Source organism: Meles meles, chromosome 13 (assembly GCF_922984935.1).
Source record: "Meles meles chromosome 13, mMelMel3.1 paternal haplotype, whole genome shotgun sequence".
In the NCBI taxonomy this organism is placed as follows: Eukaryota; Metazoa; Chordata; class Mammalia; order Carnivora; family Mustelidae; genus Meles; species Meles meles.
Window position 1 is genome coordinate 51,706,789 of NC_060078.1, and position 25,644 is coordinate 51,732,432.

The window sequence follows — 25,644 nt, forward strand, 5'->3', positions numbered from 1 at the left end:
TAAAGGAATCTGAAGCAAGGGGATTCAGAGTCTCACTATTATTACCCTCTGCGTTGATGAAGTCCCAACTGGCGTGTGTATCATCCCAAGTGCCCCATTTCAGAAGGATAGCAGTACTTCTGGAGCACTACCAGAAGACGCTTGCTAGGTTCTTAGAGGGTCTGGAAACCTTATCATGAAATGGTTGAAAGCAGTGCTGGAATGGATACCTGGAAACGGAAGACTTAGGACATGTAGTCGCTGCCATTCAACACTGGAAGGCTCTCTATAGGGAATCAGGATTAGGTGGGCCGTCCAGGGTTCCAGAAACCAGTGAATAGAAATTCTGAGGAGGCTGTAGAGAAGGGACAGAGGAAGTTGGCATTTTAATGACCTTGAGAGAAGTTTGTCCCTTTTACAAATTAGAACGCTTTAAATAATTGGCAAAGATTCAGGACTTGGTAAATTAATCCTGAGAAGTGAGAAGGTCATGATTATGTAACTCTAGAATTGACTTGACTTTTATTACTTGAAACAAGAAATCTTAACTGAATTTATGTTCATCGAAGTTCTTTTGATTCTGTCTTCTGTGTAGCCAGCGGATCTCTCCTTCTTTCTCCTCCCTAGTCCTTATTTCGTAAGGACTAAATTTGGATCTTTTCATGGTGTTATGGCCTTAAGCTTACCCATCAAGCCCCATTTCCCCCTAAATTTTTCACATTCCTCCTTCACACCAGCATATTGTCCCCTAAACATACTAGGTTCTTCTTACCTTTTCCCGCATGCCTTTGCAAAGGAATCCCATCTTTTTCTTTTTCTGTATTCCTAGTGTTACTTCTGTTATGATACCTTCCTAATTCATCCAGGAAGAGTTTCTTCTTACGGGTGCCTCCATTCCCATTACATTTGCCCCTCACGTTCTTTTTATCTCTGTGGTAGGCATCTCAGTACCCTTTATAGATGACACAGGGCATGGCCCAGTAGTACATTTTTAGCTGAAATTGGATAGATTTAAGTTGAACTCTGCTGCCAGCCTGACCTAACATCTCACAATTCCCTTTCTTTATCCATTGTCACCAAGTATATGAGAGATCAATAAATGTGTGTTTCATTCACTCAACAGGTATTTATTGAACACCTGTTAGATAACCAGGCATTGCTGGGTGTTAATGCAATACAACTGATTCTTCAGAGGCACATAGATGACCTAGTGAGGGACCCAGATACGGTACACGCTGTAAAATGAAGTAAACACATGTTATCACCACGGGAGGAACACAGTTGACTGTTGACCAGGCTGTCTTGATTCATGTGCCTTTCCACTGTACTTAAAACATCTGCTGCACCAAAGTCTGGGACTTGGGCCCTGGCTGCCTAAGGTACCATAGACAGACCATTGGAGAGAACCTGTCCTGCAGTTTTACCCTTGAGTAATCCCCTTAGAATGAATTAGATGTAAATACTATACTGGTATTTGTATCCATTGGGGAAGACAAGGTACTAACAGTGAATGACATCAGTATCCATAGCAGTTATTCTGGCTTTATCATTTACTAATGTTGTTAAGTCAAAGTAACATGGTGATGCTTGTTAAACCACATCTTTTTAAATCAGGTCTTAACTTAAGGCCTATGGTTTCCCTGTTTGTTTTATAGAAACTAGAAAAACTGCTTTTGGAATTATTTCCACAGTGAAGAAACCTCGACCATCAGAAGCAGATGATGATTCTCTTCCAGCTTGCAAGAAAGCCAAGTGTGAGAGCTGAAAAGAATCCCCAGTCTCTGTCAACACTCCCTTCTTCCTTTTGGTAGTCCATTAGCTGCAATAGAAATAAAACCTTTATGATTTACTGTTTTCATTTGGAACTAGAAATCAGTAATCTATAAAAACAATTCTATATTCAAGCCGTTAAAGTAACAAAACCTAGTGAAGCAGTAAAAAAAAGACTGCCCACTTAATGAATTTAGATATACTTTTAAGAGAAAAATCAGAGATGAGTTTATTTATTTTTTTGTGTTAAGTAATAAAAGAGCAGGTATAATTGAATAAGATGTTTCCATATTTCGGGAGACTCTTTAAAATGTTTCTTCTTTTAAAAATCCATGCTTTGCTGCTTTACTGGATATACATGGCTTATTATTTTTTAATCTTACTGTTCAAAAGGGGGTTATTTTGAGGCCTATTAAGGCATACCAAGGGATTAGCCTTTAGGTGATTTATTTTTGTTGTAAACCTCTCTCTTTGTATTCATCAAGTCAAAGTTCTTTCTGAAAGGAATTGTTATAAATTTTGTGGAAGGAGAGAGAAAGTGCATCTAAAATTACATGTGGCCTCTTCTTTTGCTGCTTACCTCCATGATATTCTTGAAATAGAATTCCCTCTTTTGGGGTACCTGGGTGGCTCAGTGGGTTAAAGCCTCTGCTTTCGGCTCAGGTCATGATCCCAGGGTCCTGGGATTGAGCCCCGCATCGGGCTCTCTGCTCAGCGGGGAGCCTGCTTCCCTTCCTCTCTGGCTGCCTCTCTGCCTACCTGTGATCTCTGTCTGTCAAATAAATAAATAAAATCTTTAAAAAATTAAAAAAAAAAAAAAGAATTCCCTCTTTTGAGTTGGAAGTCCCTGAAAAACTAATACTGATTTTCCTAATAGCAGTATTAAAAATATCAAACCATTGTACTCAACCAACTTTGGAAATGATTTTTTTTTAAGTAGCAGAATATTAAAATAAATGGAAGTGGCCTTTTTTGCAAATATCTGTATTCATGTTATGTTGATATGAAGAATCATTTCAGTGAGAAAAAGGATACCATTCTGAGAGAGAAAAGATAATTTTTTAAAAGAGCTGTATATCAGTCTCACTTGTGGATACAGATGCTTAGGTAAAATATTGGTAAAGTGAGACCATTAAAACAGTATGCCTGATAATTGAGATTTATCCTAGAAATGTAAGGATATTTCAGTTCTTTTTAATGTACTGTACTTTATCGTATTTATTTATCAATCAAATTAGAGAAATCAGAATCATTTTAATGGATAAGACATTTGATAAAACTTAAAATCCAATCCTGATCTTAAAAATGATAAAAACCCATGGCAAATGTTTACAAATAGAATATATCACATACACACACACATATGTTTATATACTGTATGTATTGAACATGGTGGCTCTAAAAGCATTCTTATCTGACTTCCACTTGAGCAATTTGGTGGATTAGCCAACTCCATTCCCTCCATAAAATGATGCTGATGCCACCGTCGCTGCCGAGCCCACACAGGAGTCCACCACTCCCTCAAGGGCCGGCTTGATTCTGCCCTCACCCCACTTGGATTCACCAATGGTTAATGTATGTTTATTCACCAGTCTGTTGATGCCATTGTGGTTAGCATGATAAAGTTATATATATATTAACTAAATATTATGAAAACTGTTGCACTATGAAGCACAAAAAAGGAATTCCCAGGAAATCCAAGTTTATGCTTTTGAAAGACTTGAAAAGATGAGCCATTTAAAAAAAAAAAAAACCTGTCACAATAGGTGTGAACAGGACAACTAAACTAAGATTTGGGGGATCCAGTGAAAATTCCACACTTGGATTGCTTCACTCAAGTCTTAAGTTGTCTTTCTTCTTTAAAGAGACAGGAACTCAATCAAAGACAACCATAGGTGTCCCAACAGAGGGTCCATAATCCCAAGAACAGATGTGATCTTTACAGATCGGCACAGGAGTGTGCATATATAGATTTTAAACTCAAAATATTTAAGGGGGCATATGGTCATCTTTTTTTTGAGGTTCCATCTTGGTCTATTATGTCAATCAACTGGTTATATTACGTGTGTATTTGCCTCACTTGCAGTGGATATAATAGCGAGGGCTTCTGTTACATTAGGAAGTAAAGTTATTGCAGATGAGTCTGGCCTCTTCAAAAAAGAAGCAACTGGGTAAAGCTTAGAAATACAGGTGCTCCTTCGTTTATGTACCTTTGCTACATATTTGCAGATGTGCCTTCTTTCAGTTTATGAACAGACGCTTATCCTGTTCAGAATAGGTGGGCATGATGGCTGGTCCTCAGTGGAGAGTGGCAGGTAGGTTTCCTTCTAATATTTATCTTTGTTAGAACATGATGCATTACTGACTTCATGCAACAAAATGTCAATACCTTAAGGAAAAGTTAGGCAGGGTGGTCAGTTACAAGCTAAAGAAACAAAAGGTAGTCGTTTGGTTGTTTGGTTAATAGTAAGTTGCTATAAAATGTCATTTTAAAAGATGGTACTATTCCAAAGATATAAATTAAACACATAGGTCCTCTATGATGAAAACGCTTTAATAGGGAAATTAAAGACGACTGGAAGACGCTCTGGGTTTTGGGGTTTTTTTTGTTGTTGTTTTGTTTTGGATGAGACATTGTTCATCAAATTTTCCCCCAAATTATAAATTTAACAAAATTTAAAACCATCCACATATGTTGGTTTCCTTGTATATATGTTTGGATTTGAAAGAATAAATAGAATACCTACAAAAATTCATAGAAAAATAATGGGAGGGGGGAACCTGAGTGGCTCAGTCAGTTAAGCATCTGCCTTTGGCTCAGATTATGATCCCAGGGTCCTGGGATCGAGCCCCCATCTGGACTCTCTGCGCAATGGGGAGTCTGCTTCTCCCTCTCCCTCTGCCCCTCCTCCCTATTCATGCCCCCCACCCCCGCTCTCTCAAATAAATAAATGCAGTCTTCAAGGGGAAAAAAAAAAACCACCAGTGGAAGGGACTTGTACACCCAGTATTACAGAATACAACAGGACTCTGGTAACTAAAACTGTAACTGGTGCAGAAATTTATATAGATGAGTGAAAAACTTGGGAGTCCAGAACAACTCCATTTACAAGAAGTTGTGGATTTCTCAATTCAGTGGTGTTGGAATAATTGGTTATTATTATAATAATAATTGATAACTGATAATTGCTATGCAGGAAAGACAGTACAGCAAACAAAGTAAGTGTAAAGACTAAAGACTCTGCATATTAAAATCTGAACCTGTTAGTACTCAGTACCTGTGACCTTGCGCAAATTTCATAATCACACTTTGACTTGCTTTCTTCTTTTTTCCCTACCGATGGCACTACTGCAAGGGTTAAGCAGATTCGTATTTGTAGGAGGCTCAAAGAAGGACCAGTCCTACAGAACGTATTTACTAAGCATTAGCTATTGTTCTATCATTTAGGGAAAAAAATAAGTCTAGTCCTTATCTTCTACCCAATGTACAACCACACTCAATTCAAGTGGATTAAAGAATTAAATTTTTAAGTTTGTAAAATACTAAAGAAAAGGTAGGTACATTTTTTTGTCTAAAATAACCTTGGGTTGGAAAAAACCTAAGTGTCATCAAAGCCAGAAAACATGAAAATTAATTTGCCTCTATAAAAATAATGTTCTGTTAGAAAAGTACAACTAAGAAAGTAGATTTATGAGGCACCGTATAGAGCAGAGGAGTTTAGCATCCGAAGTAAAAGCTTTACAAAAATTGTTTTTTAAAAACATACGCAATTTGAGTGTGGCTCAGTCAGTTGGGCATTCCACTCTTGATTTTGGCTCAGGTCATGATCTCAAGGTGGTGAGCTTGAGCCCTGCGTCAGGCTCCACACTGGACGTGGAGCCTGCTTGTGTACCGTTCTCCAGTTGATTCAAATTTGAGCACTTGTGGTTTCTCTTCACTCTCCCCAGAGCACTGCCCTGGGCTCATGGAACTCACCTTATTCAAAGAGGCCTGGGAAGCTTTACCTTCCCACCCCCCCAACCCCCACCAGTTCTGCCCATGGTTTGTGCCTGATGCAGGACATTATCACCCAGCCTTCTGGCCTCCGCAGCATGATTGATGCTCCTGAGCTGGGATAAGGCTGAGGAGAGACTCTTCCTGAAAGCACATTTGCCTGTTTCTTCTGCCCTGTCCTGTTTTCCTCATCGCCTTATAGAGCGCGCTCAATAAATCACTAACATGGGGCACCTGGGTGGCTCAGTGGCTTAAGCCTCTGCCTTCGGCTCAGGTCATGATCTCAGGGTCCTGGGATCAAGCCCCACATCGGGCTCTCTGCTCGGTGGGGAGCCTGCTCCCCACCCCACCCCCCCGCCTGCCACTCTGCTTACTTGTGATCTCTCTCTCTCTCTGTCAAATAAATAAAATCTTTTAAAAATAAATCACTAACACAAGAATCCTCATTTCAGGTGCTGCTTCCAAGGAACCTGACATAATAGAAACTGGGCAACAAAGACGGATCCAAAAAATGCTCCATAAATAAAGATGGTGAACTTTTTCAGTAATTAGGAAAATTCACCACAAATGTATCTTTTGCTGATCAGATTGGAAAAGATTTGTAAGATGAGAATTCTCATAATTTGGGGAAAAATCAATAACATAATGGAAGGGGATTAATTTGATACTAACCTTACAGAGTCTTCTATGAGTGTGTTTCTTCAGAAATAGCTGGTTAGGTATGAAGGGTAGTGGATAAGGATATTCACTGCAACAATGTCTAGAATAATGGGAAAATAGAAACAACCCAAACGACCAATAATAGGACTAAACGGTCCATTATAAACTGAAACATAAGAATACCTGGATTTCTTAAGGAACTGAAAAGTCCACAGAGTTGAAATTCAGAGTTTAGTGAAGAGAGTGATGAGAAATAGATGAGAATAGAGAGTTAAAGGCAGTCAGATTTCAAGGATTTTTGAAAAATGTTAAGGAGTTTTCATTTCATTCTGAGGGCAACAGGAAGCCATTGAAGAATTTTTTTATTTTTATTTATTTTTAAAGATTTTATTTATTTATTTGACAGAGATCACAAGTAGGCAGAGAGGCAGGCAGAGAGAGATAGGAGGAAGAAGGTTCCCCACTGAGCAGAGAGCCTGATGCGGGGCTCGATTCTAGGACTCTGGGATCATGACCTGAGCCGAAGGCAGAGGCTTTAACCCACTGAGCCACCCAGGTGCCCCGCCACTGAAGAATTTTAAAGAGGTGAATGGCTTGACCAGATTTGCAGTTTAGAAAAATCACTCTGTAATAACACTATATGTTAATTTAAAAATTTTTAAAAATAACTGTAACTTAACAGACTGGCAGGAAAAGAGCCTGAGGCCGGGAGCCAGGCAAGGACCATTTGAGTAACAGGAGGACACTGTGGCCATCTGAGCTAGGGCAGTGGCCCCTGGGATGGAAGAAGTGGACAGACTGCAGAGCCACTTAGGGAGGATACTTGGTAAGAAGACTTGGAGGTTGATTGGGATAAAGGAGTGAGAAAAAGAGAAGCGAGAAAAACTACCAGGCATCTGTTGGTCAATGGGACGTTCTCTTCACTGAGGAAGAGCCAAGATGAGAGACAGATTGTGGGCAAAGAGTTGGCTCAGGTGGCAAGACAAAAAGCTTTAAAGTTGACCACCTGTGAGACAGGTGAAAGCTTTGCCTGAAGTGTTTATCTTCTCCATTAGCAGAGCTGGCGGAGTTGGCCTTGTTCAAATGGGACTTACCCCATGTTGTCTTTCATGGGGTACCTTCGCCCTCTACCTTTGTGTTGGTGGAAATCTCATGTGGTGACTCAAAAGTGTCTTCTGTACCCTCCCAGCTGTTGCGGGGAGGGGGGTTCGAGGAAGGCATCATAAAGAGAGACCTTGGTCACATAATAACCTGCCAAGTTATGCTGTGGGAGACACCAATACCAGCCAAAAAATGTGACTTGTGTCGTGGGTGCTTTAAGAGGAAGAAGTGGGAGGACCCCAGCCTTAAGGACATGACTGGTTAGAGCCAGGACCCTAGCAGGAGGGAGACAATGGAGGGACTGAAGTCCTGATGCCCTTGGGAGGTTAGGAGACTAGATACAAAAGGCTCAAAGATATCTCAAACCATCCTCACAACTTAGGTGTCCGGGAGCAGCTGACTAGAACACCTTCTGCTTAGGGACCATGCCTGCGCACACTCTCAGTGTTAGAGGCATAGCGAAGAGGCTGTGTGTGTTCTTCCATCCGGTGAGAGTTTTGGAGGGAGGGAGCCCAGTGCTACTGTTTTATATTGACCTTCATACATTTCCTAAAGTGCCAGACTTTCCCCATGATCGTGCCCTTTCCGGTGGCCTGTCTGCTGCCTGGAATAACTCCAGCTCATCCTTCAGACTGCCCTCAGTCAGCACCTGAGTGAAATCAGCACCTCAGTGAAGTCTTTGTAGAATTCCCCACCTTGCCCCTCCCCTTCAAATGAGTGTGCTTTTGCGTCTGAGACTCACAGCACTCTTGTTTTTTTTCCTTTCATTGGACTTACCACAGATCATTACTATGTATTTATTTTGGACATTATTTAATATTCATCCGTTCCAGAAAAGCAGGGCAGGGACAATCTGGCTTTCTCATCAGGTCTTAGGTCTTAGCAGCTGGCCTAGCACCTGGCAACAAAATGGCTCCCCTTGGAGGTCAGAAATCATTAACCAGGTGTATTTTCTCGTGGGCAGCCTCTGACACACAGCTGGTGTCCACAATAATCATTAAGCCTCCAATTAGCTCTGATGGGAATGTCAAAGATCACTTGTTTAAAGTGCAGTATCATACCGCCCACCAGGGGTCTCTTTCTCCCCACCACTGGGGCCAAAAGAACTTGAACTCTATCTTGGTGACAGTTTTCCCAGCCTTGCTGCTCAATGTGTGCTTCTAGTGTACCACCACCTCTGCATCCTCAGGGAGCTTCTCAGAAATGCAGAGTTCGCCTCCCCCCACCCCCGCACCCCTGCAACGAATGGGAGGGATCAGAAACTGCCTTTTAGCAAGATCCTCAGGTGGTCTGCATACACGGTCAATACTGTGAGAGGTACTATTTTACAGGACATTTCCAATCCCCGAAACTTGGAAGACAAAAACTCCATCTAAATGACCTTTTTCACATGGTTCTTTCCCACCATACTTATAGGAGCACTTAGAAAGAGGTTTAGAATTTGCTTTTATTATGAATATAAAATAGACATACAACATAATATACATTTACACATTTACACTTTGCGGTCACTTTCATCTTTTTTCAACAAATTCACTTCATCATGGCCCAGTGGCCTGCACCCGCCACGAACACGCCACGTACACTCACGACATTCTCTTCACCTTGGTACAACGTGTGACTTGGTAAGGAATACCAGGCCCGGGCGTCCGACGGCTTGGCTTTACCGTCCTCCTCACAGAATCCCTCTCATTCTACAGTTTCTTCTCCTGTCTCTACACGCCTCCCACTGCCCCAAACTTCAGCATTAAAAATTCAGGAGGAAAGAAGGCTGTAATAATCACCCTTGTCCTTTAAAAAACACCTTGAAATATCGTCCACCAGCGAGGTGCACATGAGTGGGCACGAGCAGCACCGCTCGTTAACATGGTTTAACAGCGAATCTACAGGGAGTTGATATGTGTTATATACAAATGAAGGTTTGCTCACCAAGTGGGTCATCGTGAAGGATCAGAATTTCCAGTGGCATCACAGTATATAAATAAATAAATAAATGGAAATAAATTAAAATAAATAGAGTGAGATTCACTAAGGGAAATTCCCCTAACTATATGTCTGTGCTTTCTCCAACCTTCACTGGGTGCAGCTTTACAACAGGTGGCTAGGAGCTGGGTGTTAGGACTAGTTGCTCTTCCTTGGGGCCTTGCCTTCAAAATGCTGGTGAAGAACAACGGGATGCGAGCGGCACCATTTCCCTCAGAAGGAGGCTATGCGAGAGGTTTTGTAGGAGTTCTCCTTCAGGCTGTCAAATATCGCTTTGGTTCCATTCTGCCAGTGCAGGACCAGATCCATTGGGGTCTTCCCAGCCTAATCAAAATGCAGGAGGAAATTTGACTTTCAGATGGAAGGCATCTAAAAGTTCTATACATCCTCTGTGTGTGTGTGTGTGTGTGTATGTGTGTTTAATGAGGTAATGAGTGGGTCTATGTTGTTGAACTGTTTATGCTTCCACTATGAGTGATTTGCAGTTTATATTCAAATCAGCCCTTCAGTGTTTCTCACAGGAATGCTTTATGGCATTTCAGATGAGCAATGTTTTGGGGTTTTGTTGTTTTTTTTTTCCCCGCCCTGTGGGACTGCCCCAGGTATTGGTTTAAAAAAAAAAAAAAATCAATCCCTAGTTCCTAGACAGTAAATGGGAAGAGCATTCCAAGACACTTTGAAATTCAAAAAATGCCTCTCTATATATCCAGTATCCTGTAGAAGTGGCCTGGGGAGAAAGTGGTCAAGAACAAGTTCCTTTCGATTTGGAAAACGATTTCTGATAAAACATGATGATAAACGAGCTGTTTGGGCACCTTGGCAAAGTCCTCAGGTGCTGTGCAGAACTATTACTGCTCCAAGAGGGCTGGTTTTCACACTGGGATCTCCTGGGAAATTTCATTTTCTTGGAGGGGACATCAACAACATGTAAATAATTTTTGAAACCAAAATGCTTTTCCGCTTATGCGTAGGTCTCCAGACATTTACAAAAATACATACCATGTCACCTCTCAATTCTTGTCTTTAAATATGAGACGTCTTAAAATTTCCCACCCCTGTTCTTTTGGAAGTCTCTTTAACTCAGAGACTGTGAACTGGCAACTTTAAGATGCAAATCAGTCTAGAGACCTCTTTTGTTTGGGCCCAGACAGAACTCAGATTTCTTAAAAGTTGGAATTAATTGGCAATAGTCGGAAATTAGGAGATTTCCCAACTGAATCTGTGAACTCTCTGAAAAAATCAGAAGAGTTGGCCAGCACGATACCTAGGGCTTCACAGAGCAACAATGGACCGGGGTGGGGAAGAGCCACCACCTTTAAAAGTTACGTGCACAGACGCCCTGCAGCCAATATTTATGTAATTTAGGTGATCTGCCTGGCCCCTGTGCTTATTTGAACTAGTGGCCCCGTAACCTTCATTTTGGAACTCCCCACCTCTGTAGCATGTTCCTTGAGAAACACTCATCGGTACACATGGTGACAGAGCTTTGGACAACAGAATAATGTACTGTGTGTTGTTTCCAGTCCCCCTCAGGATGGTGTCCAGTGGCTTAGTGGTCTTTTGGGGGAATATCCAGCCATTGGATCAATGACATTAATATTTCTAGGACCCTTATGTTGTGCTCTAACTGATAATTCAAAGCCATGAGCCCCACTGATATATTTTGGGCTATTCTTCCATGAATTCCTTCACATCCTCTCTATTAGAGTTTATCTCCTGATTTTCTGGCTACTTACACAGTTTCCCCAAATCTGTAGGCTAGTTCTCTGGGCTGGTAATGTCTTACTGCCTAAAAATAATTGTCATAGTTTCTGCAGTTTTGGAGATTTCATTAAATCTACTTTTTTCCCCGCTAATTTATTTAAATTATTAGATAAGACTAATCCCAATAAGAAGTACGAGGGGATCCTACTATTAACACTTTCCCATCCAAGCAGCCTCTGTTTATTGCATCTATCCTTTGTTCCTAACACCAAGACAGTTTTGAGGGGTTTTTTTTATGATAAAATATTCCTCTCAGTCTCATAGTAACACAATAAGGGGAAGAAATTATTCACAATAGAAGATTACTGGGGTTTTCCTTCTTTGTAAAGTGATTCTCTACCAAATCTTTCAAATTATTTCTTTGGTAATTTATATCCATTCCTCCCAGTGATATTTTTAAAGCTTATATTAGATGATGTTTGTCTGGGAATTGGGACCATGAGGAAAAGTTGGCTCTCTTCCCTGGCTTGCAGATGAAGCTAAATTAACACGTACTTGTAGAAGGGACTTATATGAGCATTTTCAGGCCCTAAATATAGGAAATTATTTTGAGGGATATGCAGATAAACCACAGTGGAGAATGGATAGAAATTATCTCAAAAAATAAAGGCAAAAGCATGGCTAACCCTGGAAGAAAGTGGTAGCATGTCCTGCTATTGTAAGGAGGGGAGGACTATTCAGAATTACTCAGATTCGATATTGATTAATTCCAGTTCATTGGCTCTTGGCCCCATTGACTGCTATGGAATTCAATCCTTTCAGGAATGGTGCCCATCTTTATTCCTGACAACCCCAGGCCTTGCTCAGCCACGGGTGTCCAGGGAAGACTGTGCTTTGGTTTGTGAAGGTGAGCGATTTGACCGTCTCATATTTTCAAGAGGAAATCTTCAAGGAATTGCTGGACATTGTGATTGTGTCACGATGGCTCTACTCATCTCTGACCAGGTGACCCGAGTCCTTGCCAAGGACTAGCAATGTCATTAGGGGAATAGACAGGGGCATTTAAAGCATCACAAGACCGCCCCCAAACCTGAAATCCTACCACTATGAGATCGTTTTCAAGTAGAGCAGATATGCTTTCGTGCATCAGAAAGCCCATAAGCGGGGCTGCTTGTTTTGGGTACTTACACAATTCTTGATGTTGAGGTCGGCCCCATACATAATCAGGAGTCGGATCATTTTATAACGGTTCAGCCTCACGGCGTCATGCAGAGGGGTATCTCCTTCCTAGAGAAGCAGAGACCACAGGCTAAAGTGGGGCCTAAGGCCAGGAAGTGGGTCCCACAAGAGCGGGGGCTTGGGGAGTGATTCCAGATAAGTGAGGCTGGAGCTGCTGGAGGTGGAACTTTGCCCAGGGACTCACTCGGTCTTTGGCGTTGAGGTCCGCCTCACAGGCGATGAGATGCTCCGCGCACTCGTAGTGGCCGGTTCTCACAGCTACGTGCAGCGCTGTGCTGAGCAACTGGGAAATTGAAGAATGCGACTGATTTGCGGGACTCAAGGAGAGAGACTGTCCCAGACCCCCAGGCATGTGCGAGGGGGACAAGTGGCCACTACGGTGCCCCACACAGCAAAAGCTTCCCGCTGACCCAAATGGTGAGATGGCTTTGGGAGAGGAGCTGGGAGGGGAGAGGGACCCAGGAGTGGGGGAGGGAGGAAATAAATACCTTATCCCGAGCACTGATTTTTGCTCCTTTATTCAGTAGCAATTTTAAGACATCAAGGTTTCCTCCACGGCTTGCCCAGTGGAGGGCTGTAGATTCAAGCTATACCAGAAGGTAAAAGGACATGAGTTAATGTAAAGAGCTGGTCTGAGGAGTTAATACTTGGTTTCTGAGACCCGGAAACACCAGACTGGCTAGAGCATCCATGGTAGCAATGGGCTGTCCCCCTCCGGACTATGACTACAATGACTGAGAACTACAGTTTATTGAGAATTTCGGCATCCCGACAAGGTGCTGTGCACTTTCGATGGACTGGTCCTCCCAGCAACGTTATGAGGTAAGTGTGACCACGCTCGTTTGGCAGATAAGAAAGACAAGTCTCCAAAATAGTCAAGTTTCTTGCCCAAGGAAAAACAGCTAGTAAGTATCAGAATAGATATCCAAACCCACATCTGCCTGGAACTTTTAGCCACTTTTGCCAGATATACTCAGAAGTTCTAGAGAAATGCATTTTAAAATTCTGGCAGAATAAAAGCAGTCCCTTCCAAGAGATTTTAATCTGGATCTGCCACCTCTTTCTGTGTCCCTGTGCTTTTTTCCTCATCTCTTGTTGGTTCTGTGCTGTCGTTTATGCCAACACAACCAGTGTCCTTCAAGTGTCCCCACTCAAGGTCATCGCACACTGCCTTGACTCTTGAGAGATGCCCTCTTCCCCTCTCTGACATGTTCCTGGCCTTCCAAATCATGCATTCGTGAATGTTAGTGTCTTTTCATGCAAACTTTTTTTTTTTTTATTGCTTTCCTGTGTGTTTGTCTTCAGGGTTCAATTTTGTTCAAATTCTTTGGACTTTTTTTAATATCCCTCTTCCACTTCACTATAAAGTCAAATTGAGCTGCATTTAAATAAATAAAGCATTTTCCCAGCTCAATCTTCAGTCCATAAAATATGCTGTATGCTGATCTTTGTAGAACTCACAGTAGTTGAATTATTGAGGTCTGAATAGCAGCTACTTTCCATGGATGCAGTTCATTCCATATGCAGTTTAGCCCCTGATCTCACTGATGGCATCTATCATACAAGGTGTACAGCTAGAGAATTCCAACACATCACTGGCTGCCAAGGGGCCACGAGCAGACTGCTGTGTATAATGGAAGGAAAGGGACACGGAGAGGCAAGTGCTGACTATATTAGTTCTCAGTAATGCTACTGACTTGATACTGACCCAACTCTCTGATGGGGATATTGAATTGCATGCAGTGGCTTTCACTTCCTTCTTTTCCCTGGAACACTCATCTCCTCTTCAGTATGTATGGAAAATACTTTCCACATGACCTAGCCCTGTCTCCCAACTTCCCTTTGTATGGAGAAATGAGCTTTTGCCTGGTTTTCTCAGATCAATTTTCAATCCAATCAGCCCCATTTTTCATCGTAGGTTTTCTCAAGCTTCATATGGATTCCTTATTTTGGCTCATTTCCAAACAAAGAAATATATTTACCATATCACGGAATTCGATCTGAGCTCCAGCTTCCATTAACTTCTCCACAATTGCCAAATGTCCTTCTAAGCATGCTCTGTGAAGAGCCGTCCGTTTATACTGTCAGAAGAGAGATTTAAAAAGAGAGATAGTGATGCATATAAAAATGAGCAGAAATCCTTTCTAAGAGGTAGGAAGCTGAGGACTCCTACATCCTCACTGACAGAAACTCGAGTACTACTTTTTGAATTAGAAATGTCAAATTCACTAAAATTTCAGAACTAGAAGAGTGATCCTGCAACTGAGGCTTGAGTTTCCTGCAGGTACATTTCTAAGTGCTCAGTGGTCTACATGGAGGGATGTGAACTTCAAGCTCACAACTACCTCAACGCTGACATTTCCCTTTCTTGAATTTTGTGCCTTCATTGTTTGTGTAAAATTTGCCATGCAGACCAGAAGGTTTTCTCCCATCTGGGACCGTTGCTGGGTTGAATATCAAAAAGTATTCAATTCTTTTTTAAGAAAATGGGGGACTCATTTTTAGTTCAACTTCAGAAATGATTCTCCATTCAGTTCAGCGGGGAAAGGATACAAAAAGGATTAGTGTTTCTGGTAAAAAGGCTTCATATTAATGGATTGACTATTTGGCCTAGAACAACTGTTGGCATTGTTCATTCCAGTGCCCTCTATTTACAGACAAGGAAACAGAGGTCTAGGAAATGCAAAGTAGCTGCTAAAATCAAATAGTCACATAGTGGTAGAGCCAGCACTTGAACTCAAGTCACAGAGTCCCTGAGTAGTGGTGATGTGTTTAGGTCCAATCAAGGATGATGCTATTGGGGCATCTGGGTGGCTCAGTCGGTTAAGCATCTCCTTTCAGCTCGGGTCATGATCCCGGGGTCCTGGGATCGAACCCTGCATCAGACTCCCTGCTCAGCCCCTCCCCCTGCTTGTGCTTACCCTCACTCTCTCTGTCTCTAATAAATAAAATCTTTTTTTTTTTCTTTTAAAGGATGATGCGATTGTGTGTCTGTCTAAAAGAGACTTGTTGGTCCTGCCTTATTAAAAGTCTACCCCAAGAACATAAAAAGCTAAAGACAAACTAAAAAGTCAGTCAGAAGAATATGGGAGTGCAAAAAATGCTGCAATTCTCAGCACGAATCCAGCCTCTTTGTTCTGGACTGCTGCACTCTCCTAATATGCTAGTGGCATCTGGGACAACAGCTGGAGAGACTGTTCCAGGTGGAGTGCTTGTTGGCACCGTGTTAGCAAGGCAGAAGTTAAGCAGAAGCAGCACAAAATGAATGAGCTGGATTTTGCAGCGCTTTGTAGAAGTCTTACCTCATCACAGACATCTGGATTGTTCTTGTCCGACAAGAATTTTTCTACTACTGGCAGTTTATTCTCCAGGGCAGCCTTCAGGAACCTCGGCACATCCACAGGTTCCGTCTAAAGCCAAGAGCAGAGCACGGGAGTTACCGTGAGCTTTCCGACATCCGATCAAACCCTCCACAGATATTTATTCCCCAGCAACCTAACGCCAGACATATAATACTACCAAAGCAAACCGTCCTTACAATGATTTCAGGTTCAGGTTCCTTTATAGCTGGGACTTTAGTCTTCTTGTATTTTTTCCTTTTCTTAAGCTGAATGATGACTTCAAGGTCTTCTAAATTTTCAAGCTTTGATCTTTGTTCTAGTTTTTTCTTCTTGAGCTAAAAAAGAAATCTGTATTTCAACACATGGTGACCAGCATTCTGGTTGCGTCTAAACAAAATCTGCAAGGTCTGTGATAAGTGTGGGGGAAACAGCTGGAGCAAAACAGTAAAAAAAAAAAAAAAAAAAAAGAAAAAAAAAACAACAACAACCTTTAAAACTAATCGTTGACGTTGACTTAGTGACTTCTTATTCAAGAATTTTGGGTGCCTACATTTTCGTCTTCACTTCCCTTGCCTGTAGCATCAGCCTTTGACTCATTGGAGTTAGGATATAGTCTGTAACTGAGGATCGAGTCATCATTTCCATAAACAAACCCTGGATTTCTGCCGAATTTTTTTTATTTAACTCAAAAGAATCCAACAAGGGATAAGTTCTGAAATATCAATGCCAGTCTCTTTCAGGCAGCCTACAGAGCAGGGCTCATGAAGCAGGCTTTCCTGGGACTACTGCTAACTAAGGCATGTTTTATCTGCAATTAGTAAGGAATGAAAATTCACACAGCACCGCGGAGTTTGTCAGCACAGATAATGAACACAGCCAAAGCCATGTGATTGAGAAAAAGTCTCTCTTGCCTTGGATTAACTAGACACTGTATGACATCAGAAATTCACTGGTCATGTTTCTCTTTCCAAGTCTTTAAATCAGAACGTAGTCCTAGAACCTTCAATCATTGATTCAGAATCCAGAAGTCATTGTCTTGCTACAGAATTAGTTCCTACAACCTGGCCTATAGAAGTTGTCTCTTTATGGGTTTGAATTTGGCAAAGAAACACCTTTGGAATGGTTGCATTTATTTTGTTTCCTCTCTTTTCTCCTTCCTGCCTGGCATCTCCTTCTCTTACCCCATCCCTGGTTTCCCGCACTAATGGATTCCAAGAAAGGTCCTTACCTCCGCCTCTCGCTCTTTCTCAATTTTCCACTGTTGCTCTGCCAGACTCAGGGAGTGGGCTGGAAGTGTCTTCAGGTCCTCTTGCTTCTCTAAAGTAACAGCAGCTTCATACTGCCCATCTCTGAAATCCTCAGGTAGGAACTCCCCAGTCTCCCCATTGCCATTCTTCTTCCCTGTGACCTGGGAGGAAAGGAACTTGTAAGTCAGAAGTAGCAGGGCCTGTCCTGGGATCATTCTCCAGAGACAATGCTGGTCCTCCCTCCCTGACGACAGCCACCTCCATGTGCTGTGCTCTCAGATCCCAGGCTGGGACACACTGCTGCTGCAGGAGACCAGAAGGCCATCAGACGATGGGTCGACTCTCTTGATAAAGCAAGGCTGAGTTTAGGCTGATACGTTTAAATGCACTTTTAATCCACCTAATCACACTTCACCTAAGAAAACTACAACCCTTCCATGATTATTTAAAATTCTTCCATTTCAGGTACTTTTGACTGACTCTTGGCCTTGAGTTGTGGAAGTTTCCAGACATCTATTCTTGCCATAGAACTTTTTCCCTAAGCATCCTCATAACGACCTGTGAATCCACGCTGTAGTAAGAAAACCAAAGGAGAAGATAATAAATAGGAAATACAGAGAACATTCATGACGGCCAGATTTGTTTTCCCAATTTCACTTATTTCATCACTTAGGCCAACCCTGTTCTGTGGACGACATCAGGGTACCTGTGCATTATGCCTAAAGAAGGACATTTCGGGCTTCATATAAAAACCAAGACCAAACCGGTTTTCATGGCGAGACAACAATGTGTCTTACGTACCAAATCTTCCACTTTCATCACCATCATGTCAGCCTGAGGTTGGTTCATCTGCGTGTTTGCTGCTGTGGAACGAGTGCCTCGAGTCAGCCCTGCGGAGCCCCTCCACACCGGTCGCCTTATATAGCGAGGGCCGGGTGAGGTCATCTCCCAACCTGGGAACCCAAGTAACACCCCCGCCCCCACCCGCGGCCAACTCAGAGGCAGGTGAATTTTCATTCCAGACTCAGTGTCTGGGAAGCAGAGGAGGGAGGGGCTGCCAAGTAACCCCCCTGAATGTGTGAATCAGGAAGAAATGTGAGAGGGCCATTCCTTGGGCGGTGACCACACCGCTCAGCAATGCAAGTCATCCTATTTATCGAGAAGCCAGGGGACAGCTGTCTGTTGATACCACACCACAGGCTGCTCCTTTTCCTTCTTTGCCAGCTTTCATATGACTAACCCTATCAAGAAAATGTAAATACCCTGCATAGCACACTGCCAGTAATATCTTGCTGATAACCAGACTTATCAACACTTCACTTGGGGGAAGTGTTGCTTCAGGACATCCTATTCCTATCGGTAAACGGTCTGAGAGGAAAGGATCCGGGTCCTAATGACCCTTGTCTATATCGGTTTGGAATTCTCTGGAGTGATGTCTAGGGCTAAAAAGGCCCCATGACATGCCACCTTACCATCGTTACAAGAAACTGAAAGCATTCAGTAATGCACTTTTATTTTATGGTGTCACTGGCCATAATTAGCACATGACACGCTTCCTGTCATCTAAAAGGACATACTTACAGAGGCCTCTTTGATGCAAATGGTCCCCACCAAGATTAGAGGAGATCAGTTATTTAGAAATGGCATGGTGTTGATTGGGTCATAGAGCCAAGGTTCTCAGAGGCTATCAATAAAACACTCAGCTGTGCGAGCTTGTCAAAAATGCAGATCTCGGGGCGCCTGGGTGGCTCAGTGGGTTAAAGCCTCTGCCTTCGGCTCAGGTCATGATCCCAGGGTCCTGGGATCGAGCCCCGCATTGGGTTTTCTGCTCAGCAGGGAGCCTGCTTCCTCCTCTCTCTCTCTCTGCCTGCCTCTCTGCCTACTTGAAATCTCTGTCTGTCAAATAAATAAATAAAATCTTTAAAAAAAAAATGCAGATCTCCTGGGCCCACTCCGGGGCATTCTGAATCCATTTATGGTGGGTCCTAGGAATCTGTATTTTTCAAAGCACCCACAAAATTCTGGTGCATCGAGGTTTGAGATACATTGCTAGAGGGGCAGAGGACTTTGCTCTGGGGAGGGGTAAAGACTACCCCAGTTTTTGGTTTCTCATTCTGAGGTGTTAAATTATCTAAAAATATTTAGGCCTTTTTTTTTTTTTTTAAAGATTTTATTTATTTGACAGAGAGATCACAAGTAGAGAAGCAGGCAGAGAGAGAGGGAGAAGCAGGCTCCCTGCTGAGCAGAGAGCCCGGTGTGGGGCTTGATCCCAGGACCCCAAGACCATGACCTGAGCCAAAGGCAGAGTCTTAACCCACTGAGCCACCCAGGAGCTCCAATATTTAGGTCTTTTTACGGTTCAGGAAGAGACTAGGATTGTACCTTCAAAGCCATTTATAACCTTAGTTTTTTCAATACAAGAAACAAAGGGGAGAATGAGAGGGAGTATTTATGGAGGGGACTGTTAGGATGTTATGTTGAATTTATGTATCTGTAACCCCTCAAGACTACTCTGCCCCACCAACTTGGCTGCCATCCTCTTCTCCCCTCACACCGATCAGCTCCTGGACATCTTCTGGAACCGTCAGAATGAGACATTGACTGCCTACACTGGTAGAGAAGAACCCTCCTAATAACCCCTTTATCTTCTGGTCTCCTACTGTTCTTTCCTAAAAGGGGTTTTACTTAAAGCAAATCTCCTGGTGTTTTCTTTGAGGCAGACACAACTCTTATGTCTTCCTTGGTTTTTCCATCCAAGTGAGAAATGGCCATTTTAGCTTTTCCTACCATTTCTCAGGGCTTTTTGTTCCAGGCTTGACCCAAATTGAGGATAGTGTTAGGAGACATCTTTGGGGAAGGGTCACAGGTTAAGGGACTTGATTATGGAATCCCACCACCGTCGGTGCCCTGAAAGTTCAAGCAAGACCCACATGCTTTCATTTTACACAGGGGGTTGTGGCCCAGAAACAGGGAGTAACTTGCTGCAGATACACAGCAGGTTGATGGATACTCGGTTGAAGAGTTTCCATTCCATCCAAAGGAAGCCGAAGCTCACAGAGCACAGAGGGGATTTTCAAGGGCAGGGCCCAACCAAAACTGATAAAAGGCGCTCATTGCTTAGATCACCTCAAACAGTGCAAGCAGAAGTGGGTAGAAGACTGCACATCAAGCTTTAATCTTCCACTATTCCCTGAGTTTTTTCCTCTCAAACCTGACCAATTCTGTACGGGAGGCTCCAGAAAGTCTTTTTTTTTTTTTTTTTTTTTTTTTTTGAGACATTGAGAGAGAGGAGTGGGGGGAAGGGTCAAAGGGAAAGAAAGATAGAGAATCTCAAAATCTCAAGCAGACTCTATATCCAGCTTGATCTCACGACCCCCAAATCAAGACCTGAGTCAAAATCAAAAGTCAGCCCCCTGACTGACCGAGCCCCCCAGGGACCCCTCCAGGAAGTCTTGAAGGGAATTTTGCAGAAGGTGAGAGTGGAGGACAGTTGATGGAATGGGCTGAACTGAGAGAAAAGGAGCGAACCAGGCAGGTCAGCCATGATTGTCAGGTCAGCAAAATCCCTGCTGGGCCTCTCCGCGCCACTGTCCCCGTGTTGGGCCAGTAGGCATGATAACATAGGACAGGATCTGTGCTTCAAAAAGCGATTCTAGGTGCATTTGGCTCCCTGACAACACATAAGACAAAATTATATTTTCGAATCATTCTTACCAAAATTGAAAACAGAACTTCTCAACTAGAGGCAAGTTCTGTCTCTTGTTTTTTTTTTTGTTTGTTTGTTTGTTTTGTTTTGTTTTGTTTTAAAAACTTCCCTCCTGTAAAAGCACCTCATGGGGGAAGTTCTGAAACGTATATATTTGGCTGGATCTTACTCTCACACTAGGCACAACCCTGCATTACCGAGATGAGTTCAGAGAAAAAAGCTTCTCAGTGGTTCTACCATTCTTTACCCCACGTCAGCCATCTGTGGACAGAGGGAGCAGGGAAACGGTTCCTGGGTTTTATTGGAGTTACCTCATGAGCCTTTCACCCAGTTTCCACAGCATTTCTGCATTTCGGTGGGACCAGAATCAACACCCTGTTTCCAGCTGGAGAGAGCGAGAGGCAGAGGAACAGAGCCCACGGCACTCGCTGTTGTCACCCCAAGTTCCAAAGACGTGCCCAGACCCCACCCCGGGAATGGTGCGGCAGCTCCGCTCCAAGGGCAATCTCATCTTTCCAAATTTGGGGACCTTGTACTTCACTGTACTTCTACTAAGATATTTCTCTTATTATATTTTCTTAAGTACGTAAGGAATCTGTGCATGTCATTGTTAAAAAGTAAAAAGACCCAGAATGTTGCTTATTTGCAATCTTACCAAGTGTTGATTTGATACTTGATTTTTTTCACCTGATAATGTGTCTGAGCACTCGTCTTCTACCAGCGCAGACCAATCTATTTCATTATTTTAATCAACTGCATGGATTTCCACGTGTGGACAGACTATTGCTTATTTACCCACTCTCCCATCTGTGGATGTTTAGGCTGTTTTTCAAAACAGGCCCCTTTATTTGCTCCAATCAAAGACTTCTTTTTTTTTTTTTAAAGATTCATTTATTTGACAGATAGAGACCACAAGCAGGCAGAGAGGCAGGCAGAGAGAGAGAGAGAGAGAGAGGAGGAGGAAGCAGGCTCCTCGCCAAGCAGAGAGCCCGATGCGGGGCTCGATCCTAGGACCCTGGGATCATGACCTGATCTGAAGGCAGAGGCTTTAACCTGCTGAGCCACCCAGGCGCCCCCAATCAAAGACTTCTTATAGCACATAACATTTTATTGTTATTAACACTCTGTGTCCTTAGAACACCCACCTCCATACTAAAAGGAATGACTCCAAGGACCGTATCCAGATTCTGACTCAGAAGACACCTTGTTCCACGGTTGTACTTATAATTGCTCATTTTGCCATCCCTCTTCATAGCCTTCCCGGAGCCAGCAGCTACTCACCTCCCTTGGCTCAGAGAAGAGGCTGACTCTGCCTGACTAGGAATGCAAGTAGCCTTATGGCCAAGCCATGGCTCAGTTTACACACTTGAAAATGCCAAAGGCAGGTCATAAAATGCAAAGAAGGTTCAAGGTTGTTTCCCCACCCCCACCAACAGGGAATGGAATAACCTGTGTTTGAAAAGCTGAACACACTGGGGACATATTTGAGCAGGACAGTGGTATCTGCCTTCATCTCTCAAGAGACACGGTAAGACTAAAGTCCTTTCCTGCCCAGGGCTCTGGAATCAAAGCACATGCACAGTGCCTGTAAGCAATGGGGCACAAGCTTTCTTTTTGCAGGTATTAGTGGCCCTCAGAGGGAGAGGTAGGTGAGAGGGTAGGTCTTACCTCCACAGCTTATGGCAGGTGCCTTGTAAATTACCTGTCTCAACCCGAATTTTGCCACACATATGAACCCATGTCAGCCAATAGGCACACACAGCCACACGGGCTCTTCTATAAACTCAATGAAACCGCCCCATCTTAGGCCCTCATACAACAAACAGCATAAAAGGTTCAGTTGAGGCCAATGAAACCACATCTTAGTAGCAAATTTTAGCTAAGTTTCTGGTCTAACCAGGTGACAGAACATTCCATCTATGGCCCAACACGAGATCTGACGAAGTCCTTGTACTCACTATAGACCTAGAACTCCAACAGGCATAACAAAATGTCTGACACACAGTAGGGCTTAATATTTAAGTTAACACCTGGCAGTATAGTTATATGCTTTTCTAGCCACACCACATATCTTGAATCCTCCTTTCAGTGACAAATAATCCGTAATATTGTTAATGCTAATTAACAGAATGCTTTAGTACTAGTAAGAGTTAAAGATGGTTAAAGGGCTTGTGGTAGCCTCTTCCAGAACGTGCACAGCTGACAGACTTCTTATAAACCCTAAGTAACCACAAGTGTACCGTGCCCAGTTAGGTCAGGTCGGACGAGAATTAACCTTTCCCAGGGCAGCCGTTCTCAAGGCTGGGTGCATCTTCGAATTGGCTGTGAAGCGTTTAAAAGATGCTAATACTCCAGCGTCACCCTAGGTAAACGAAATCTGAACCTTTGCTGTAAGTTCCAGGTATTGGCGTTTAAAAAAAATTCTCCAGCTGATTCTAATTTCCACCCAACTTTGAGATCCCAACACAGGATCTAGATTTAAGTGACTCTGTATACAAATAAATGTACATATAATCTTGAAGGTAGAGGAGGCAGTCAAGCTATCCTTACCCCAGTTTCTGAATTTTGGTTGTTAAAGATTCTGCCTTTACGATGATTATGGAAAATACACACACACACACACACACACACACACACACACACACACACACACTTTAGATATTCAATATTTGGCCTTACTCTCTGTCAGGCATTTTTATAGAGCTGAGATAAAGAAAGAGGGAGCCTGGCTTTTAAACCTGGCCCTGCCCTGGGTCTAGTTGAGCAAGTCCTCTCACATCTTAGGACCTCAAATCCTCCAGTTACCAAAGGAGAGTTTTGAATGAAATGATCTCTGGGGTCCTAAATTTTTATGGAGGTCTTCAAACCACTGAATCAAAAGGTAGAAATAAACATTCCTGACTGCATTATATGCAGATAGCAGAAGTGATTCTCCAAAGCCTCTTAAAGAGGAAATGGTCCATAAAGCCTCCACTAGCCCAGACATTTTAAAGACACACCCCCACTTGATAACCATGAAAATCTCACACCTTCTGTTAACATGAATAGGAAAGTCAAGAGGAACTTGAGGCCAAAACCAAATCAAAGCAATAGTCATTTTGAGTATGTTTTTCCAAAGCTCCCCCAGACCTTAGAGATCTTTTTTTTTTTTAATTTTTTATTTTTTTAAAGATTTTATTTATTTATTTGACAGAGAGAGATCACAAGTAGGCAGAGAGGCAGGCAGAGAGAGAGAGGAGGAAGCAGGCTCCCTGCAGAGCAGAGAGCCCGACGCGGGGCTTGATCCCAGGACCCTGAGATCATGACCTGAGCTGAAGGCAGCAGCTTAACCCACTGAGCCACCCAGGCGCCCCGACCTTAGAGATCTTGATAAGGCTTCTTCCCTCCTCCTTCCCATGTGAGAATCTCTGCCCCAGTTCTGGCCTTTGCTGGAGTCCATGTAGAAAAAGGGCTGATCAATGGTCAGGAAGGGCTGTCAGGGACTTTATATTAAAAGTCTTATTTCTTCAAACAGTGGATTCTTTTTTAGGCCCCTGCATTAATTTCCACGGTCTTAGTAAAACAGAGCCTTTAACAATCAACATTCTGAGCCAGTGATAAGGTTGAGGGGACTGTCTCTTACTATGGGAAGAATCAGCTAATGTGAATGCATAACGATTCCCCTTCCTGCCCTTACTGTTTCTGAAAAGCTAAACTTACATCATAAAATGAAATTTCACAGAATGGACAAGGGCATGGTAGAGAGTTTGCATTGAAGCAGTTTGGAGGAAAAAAAGTCCAATTGTCATAGTAACGCTCTGAAAAGATTTTGATGCAACTTTGGAATTACTTCACATCCAATTACATAGGACATCCACTTGGGGTGAGAGATAAGTGCTTCTATGACTGCAAACATAGAAGGAAAATCCATTTAACCTCTTTAGCCAATTTATTAAAGCAGGGAAGAATTATTTTTTAAATGCAATTTCTGACTTCAGGTAAGGGGTATTGGAAAAAAATGTCTCTGTATAGTTTGGAGGTTCCTAATAAAAAAGAAAGTGCTGCAAGACATCTTAAGTATGGGTTCTTTGGGAAGCAGAGAAATTTAGTAAAAATCAGTAAAAGCACTGAGTGGTCACTGAGTCAATGGCCATTAGGAAGGGCCAGGCTGAGGCAGGCAGGACCCTTCTACTTTAAAGACTAAAACCTCCCTTTGTAAACATCCTGATGCGCGAAATCTCACCGCAACATGGCTTCTCGTGGCTCGCCTAAGTCTTGGCAGTTTAGTCAGTTTGTCTCATTCTAGCTTCAGAAAAGCCCATCCCCAACAAAAACATCCACGGAACACATTTTACTGTGAGTCTTCCTAGATCAAGGGAGACAGAGCTGAAAGATGAATTTCCAGCCACTGAAATCCTCCTGGAACTACTCCCCTTCTGCTGGTTCAAAACACTTCTTATAACTAGGTATTTTCGAGTTCTTTTGAATACTGAATTTTGGAATGTAGAAAAGCCTTCAATATTGTCTAGCCCAGTCCCCTAACTAAATACTCTGGAGCAAGTGACACCTGAAGAGGTCAAGGTGCTTGTCCCAAATCACATACAGGGCCGGGGTACAAACCCAGCTCTCCCCACTTCTAGGCCCATTCTCCATTCCCAGAGGAAAAGTATTTTTCAAGTATCAAGATAGGTTAGCTGATATCTGGTGCTCCATTCCCTTCAAAGTAAATGCCCACACAGGTACTATTTCATGTTTTCTGTCTCCTTGTATACAGAGGGTTATAGCTCTGTCACTTGAAAAATACATACAGCCTCTTATCCCTTGGGGGAAATTGCTGATTCCAGGTTTGGAACAAGGAAGGTACAAGATGAGCTTAGAATATTCTGTGTCAGAAAGCAAGCAGGTACTCATGACTAATGTATGCCGAGTGTGAAAAAGAAT

General features: G+C 42.8%; 2 protein-coding genes across 4 annotated transcripts in view; one reads left to right on the plus strand and one right to left on the minus strand.

Moving 5' to 3' along the window:
* Nucleotides 1-6,293, plus strand: part of RPP30 (ribonuclease P/MRP subunit p30) — a 31,152-nt gene extending 24,859 nt beyond the window's left edge. Inside the window, exon 11 of one of the 3 annotated variants that reach the window (XM_046028037.1) lies at nucleotides 6,196-6,293. In XM_046028037.1, the coding sequence (XP_045883993.1) occupies nucleotides 6,196-6,269 (74 nt within the window). In that variant the 3' untranslated portion in view covers nucleotides 6,270-6,293. Of the gene's footprint in view, nucleotides 1-1,634; nucleotides 2,732-6,195 lie in introns of those variants that run through there. The other 2 variants (XM_046028038.1, XM_046028036.1) reach the window with 2 other exon arrangements.
* Nucleotides 6,294-9,678: 3,385 nt separating this feature from the next.
* Nucleotides 9,679-17,874, minus strand: ANKRD1 (ankyrin repeat domain 1). The gene is made up of 9 exons (XM_046027526.1): nucleotides 17,820-17,874; nucleotides 17,000-17,179; nucleotides 15,969-16,106; nucleotides 15,733-15,840; nucleotides 14,413-14,511; nucleotides 12,919-13,017; nucleotides 12,615-12,713; nucleotides 12,380-12,478; nucleotides 9,679-9,811 (listed from the first exon to the last, which is right to left on the minus strand). The coding sequence occupies exons 1-9, from the start codon at nucleotides 17,865-17,867 to the stop codon at nucleotides 9,701-9,703; spliced, it is 981 nt and encodes a 326-aa protein (XP_045883482.1). The 5' UTR covers nucleotides 17,868-17,874; the 3' UTR covers nucleotides 9,679-9,700.
* Between the last annotated feature and the right edge of the window lie 7,770 nt (nucleotides 17,875-25,644).

Coding starts and splice junctions, on each gene's coding strand:
- ANKRD1 (XM_046027526.1), bottom strand. CDS start 17,867: ATGAACCAACCTCAGGCTGACATGATGGTGATGAAAGTGGAAGATTTG. Junction 13,018..14,412: donor AGATCGAATTCCGTGATATG/GTAAATATATTT, acceptor CTTCTGGTATAG/CTTGAATCTACAGCCCTCCA. Junction 12,479..12,614: donor ACCTCAACGCCAAAGACCGA/GTGAGTCCCTGG, acceptor CTGCTTCTCTAG/GAAGGAGATACCCCTCTGCA.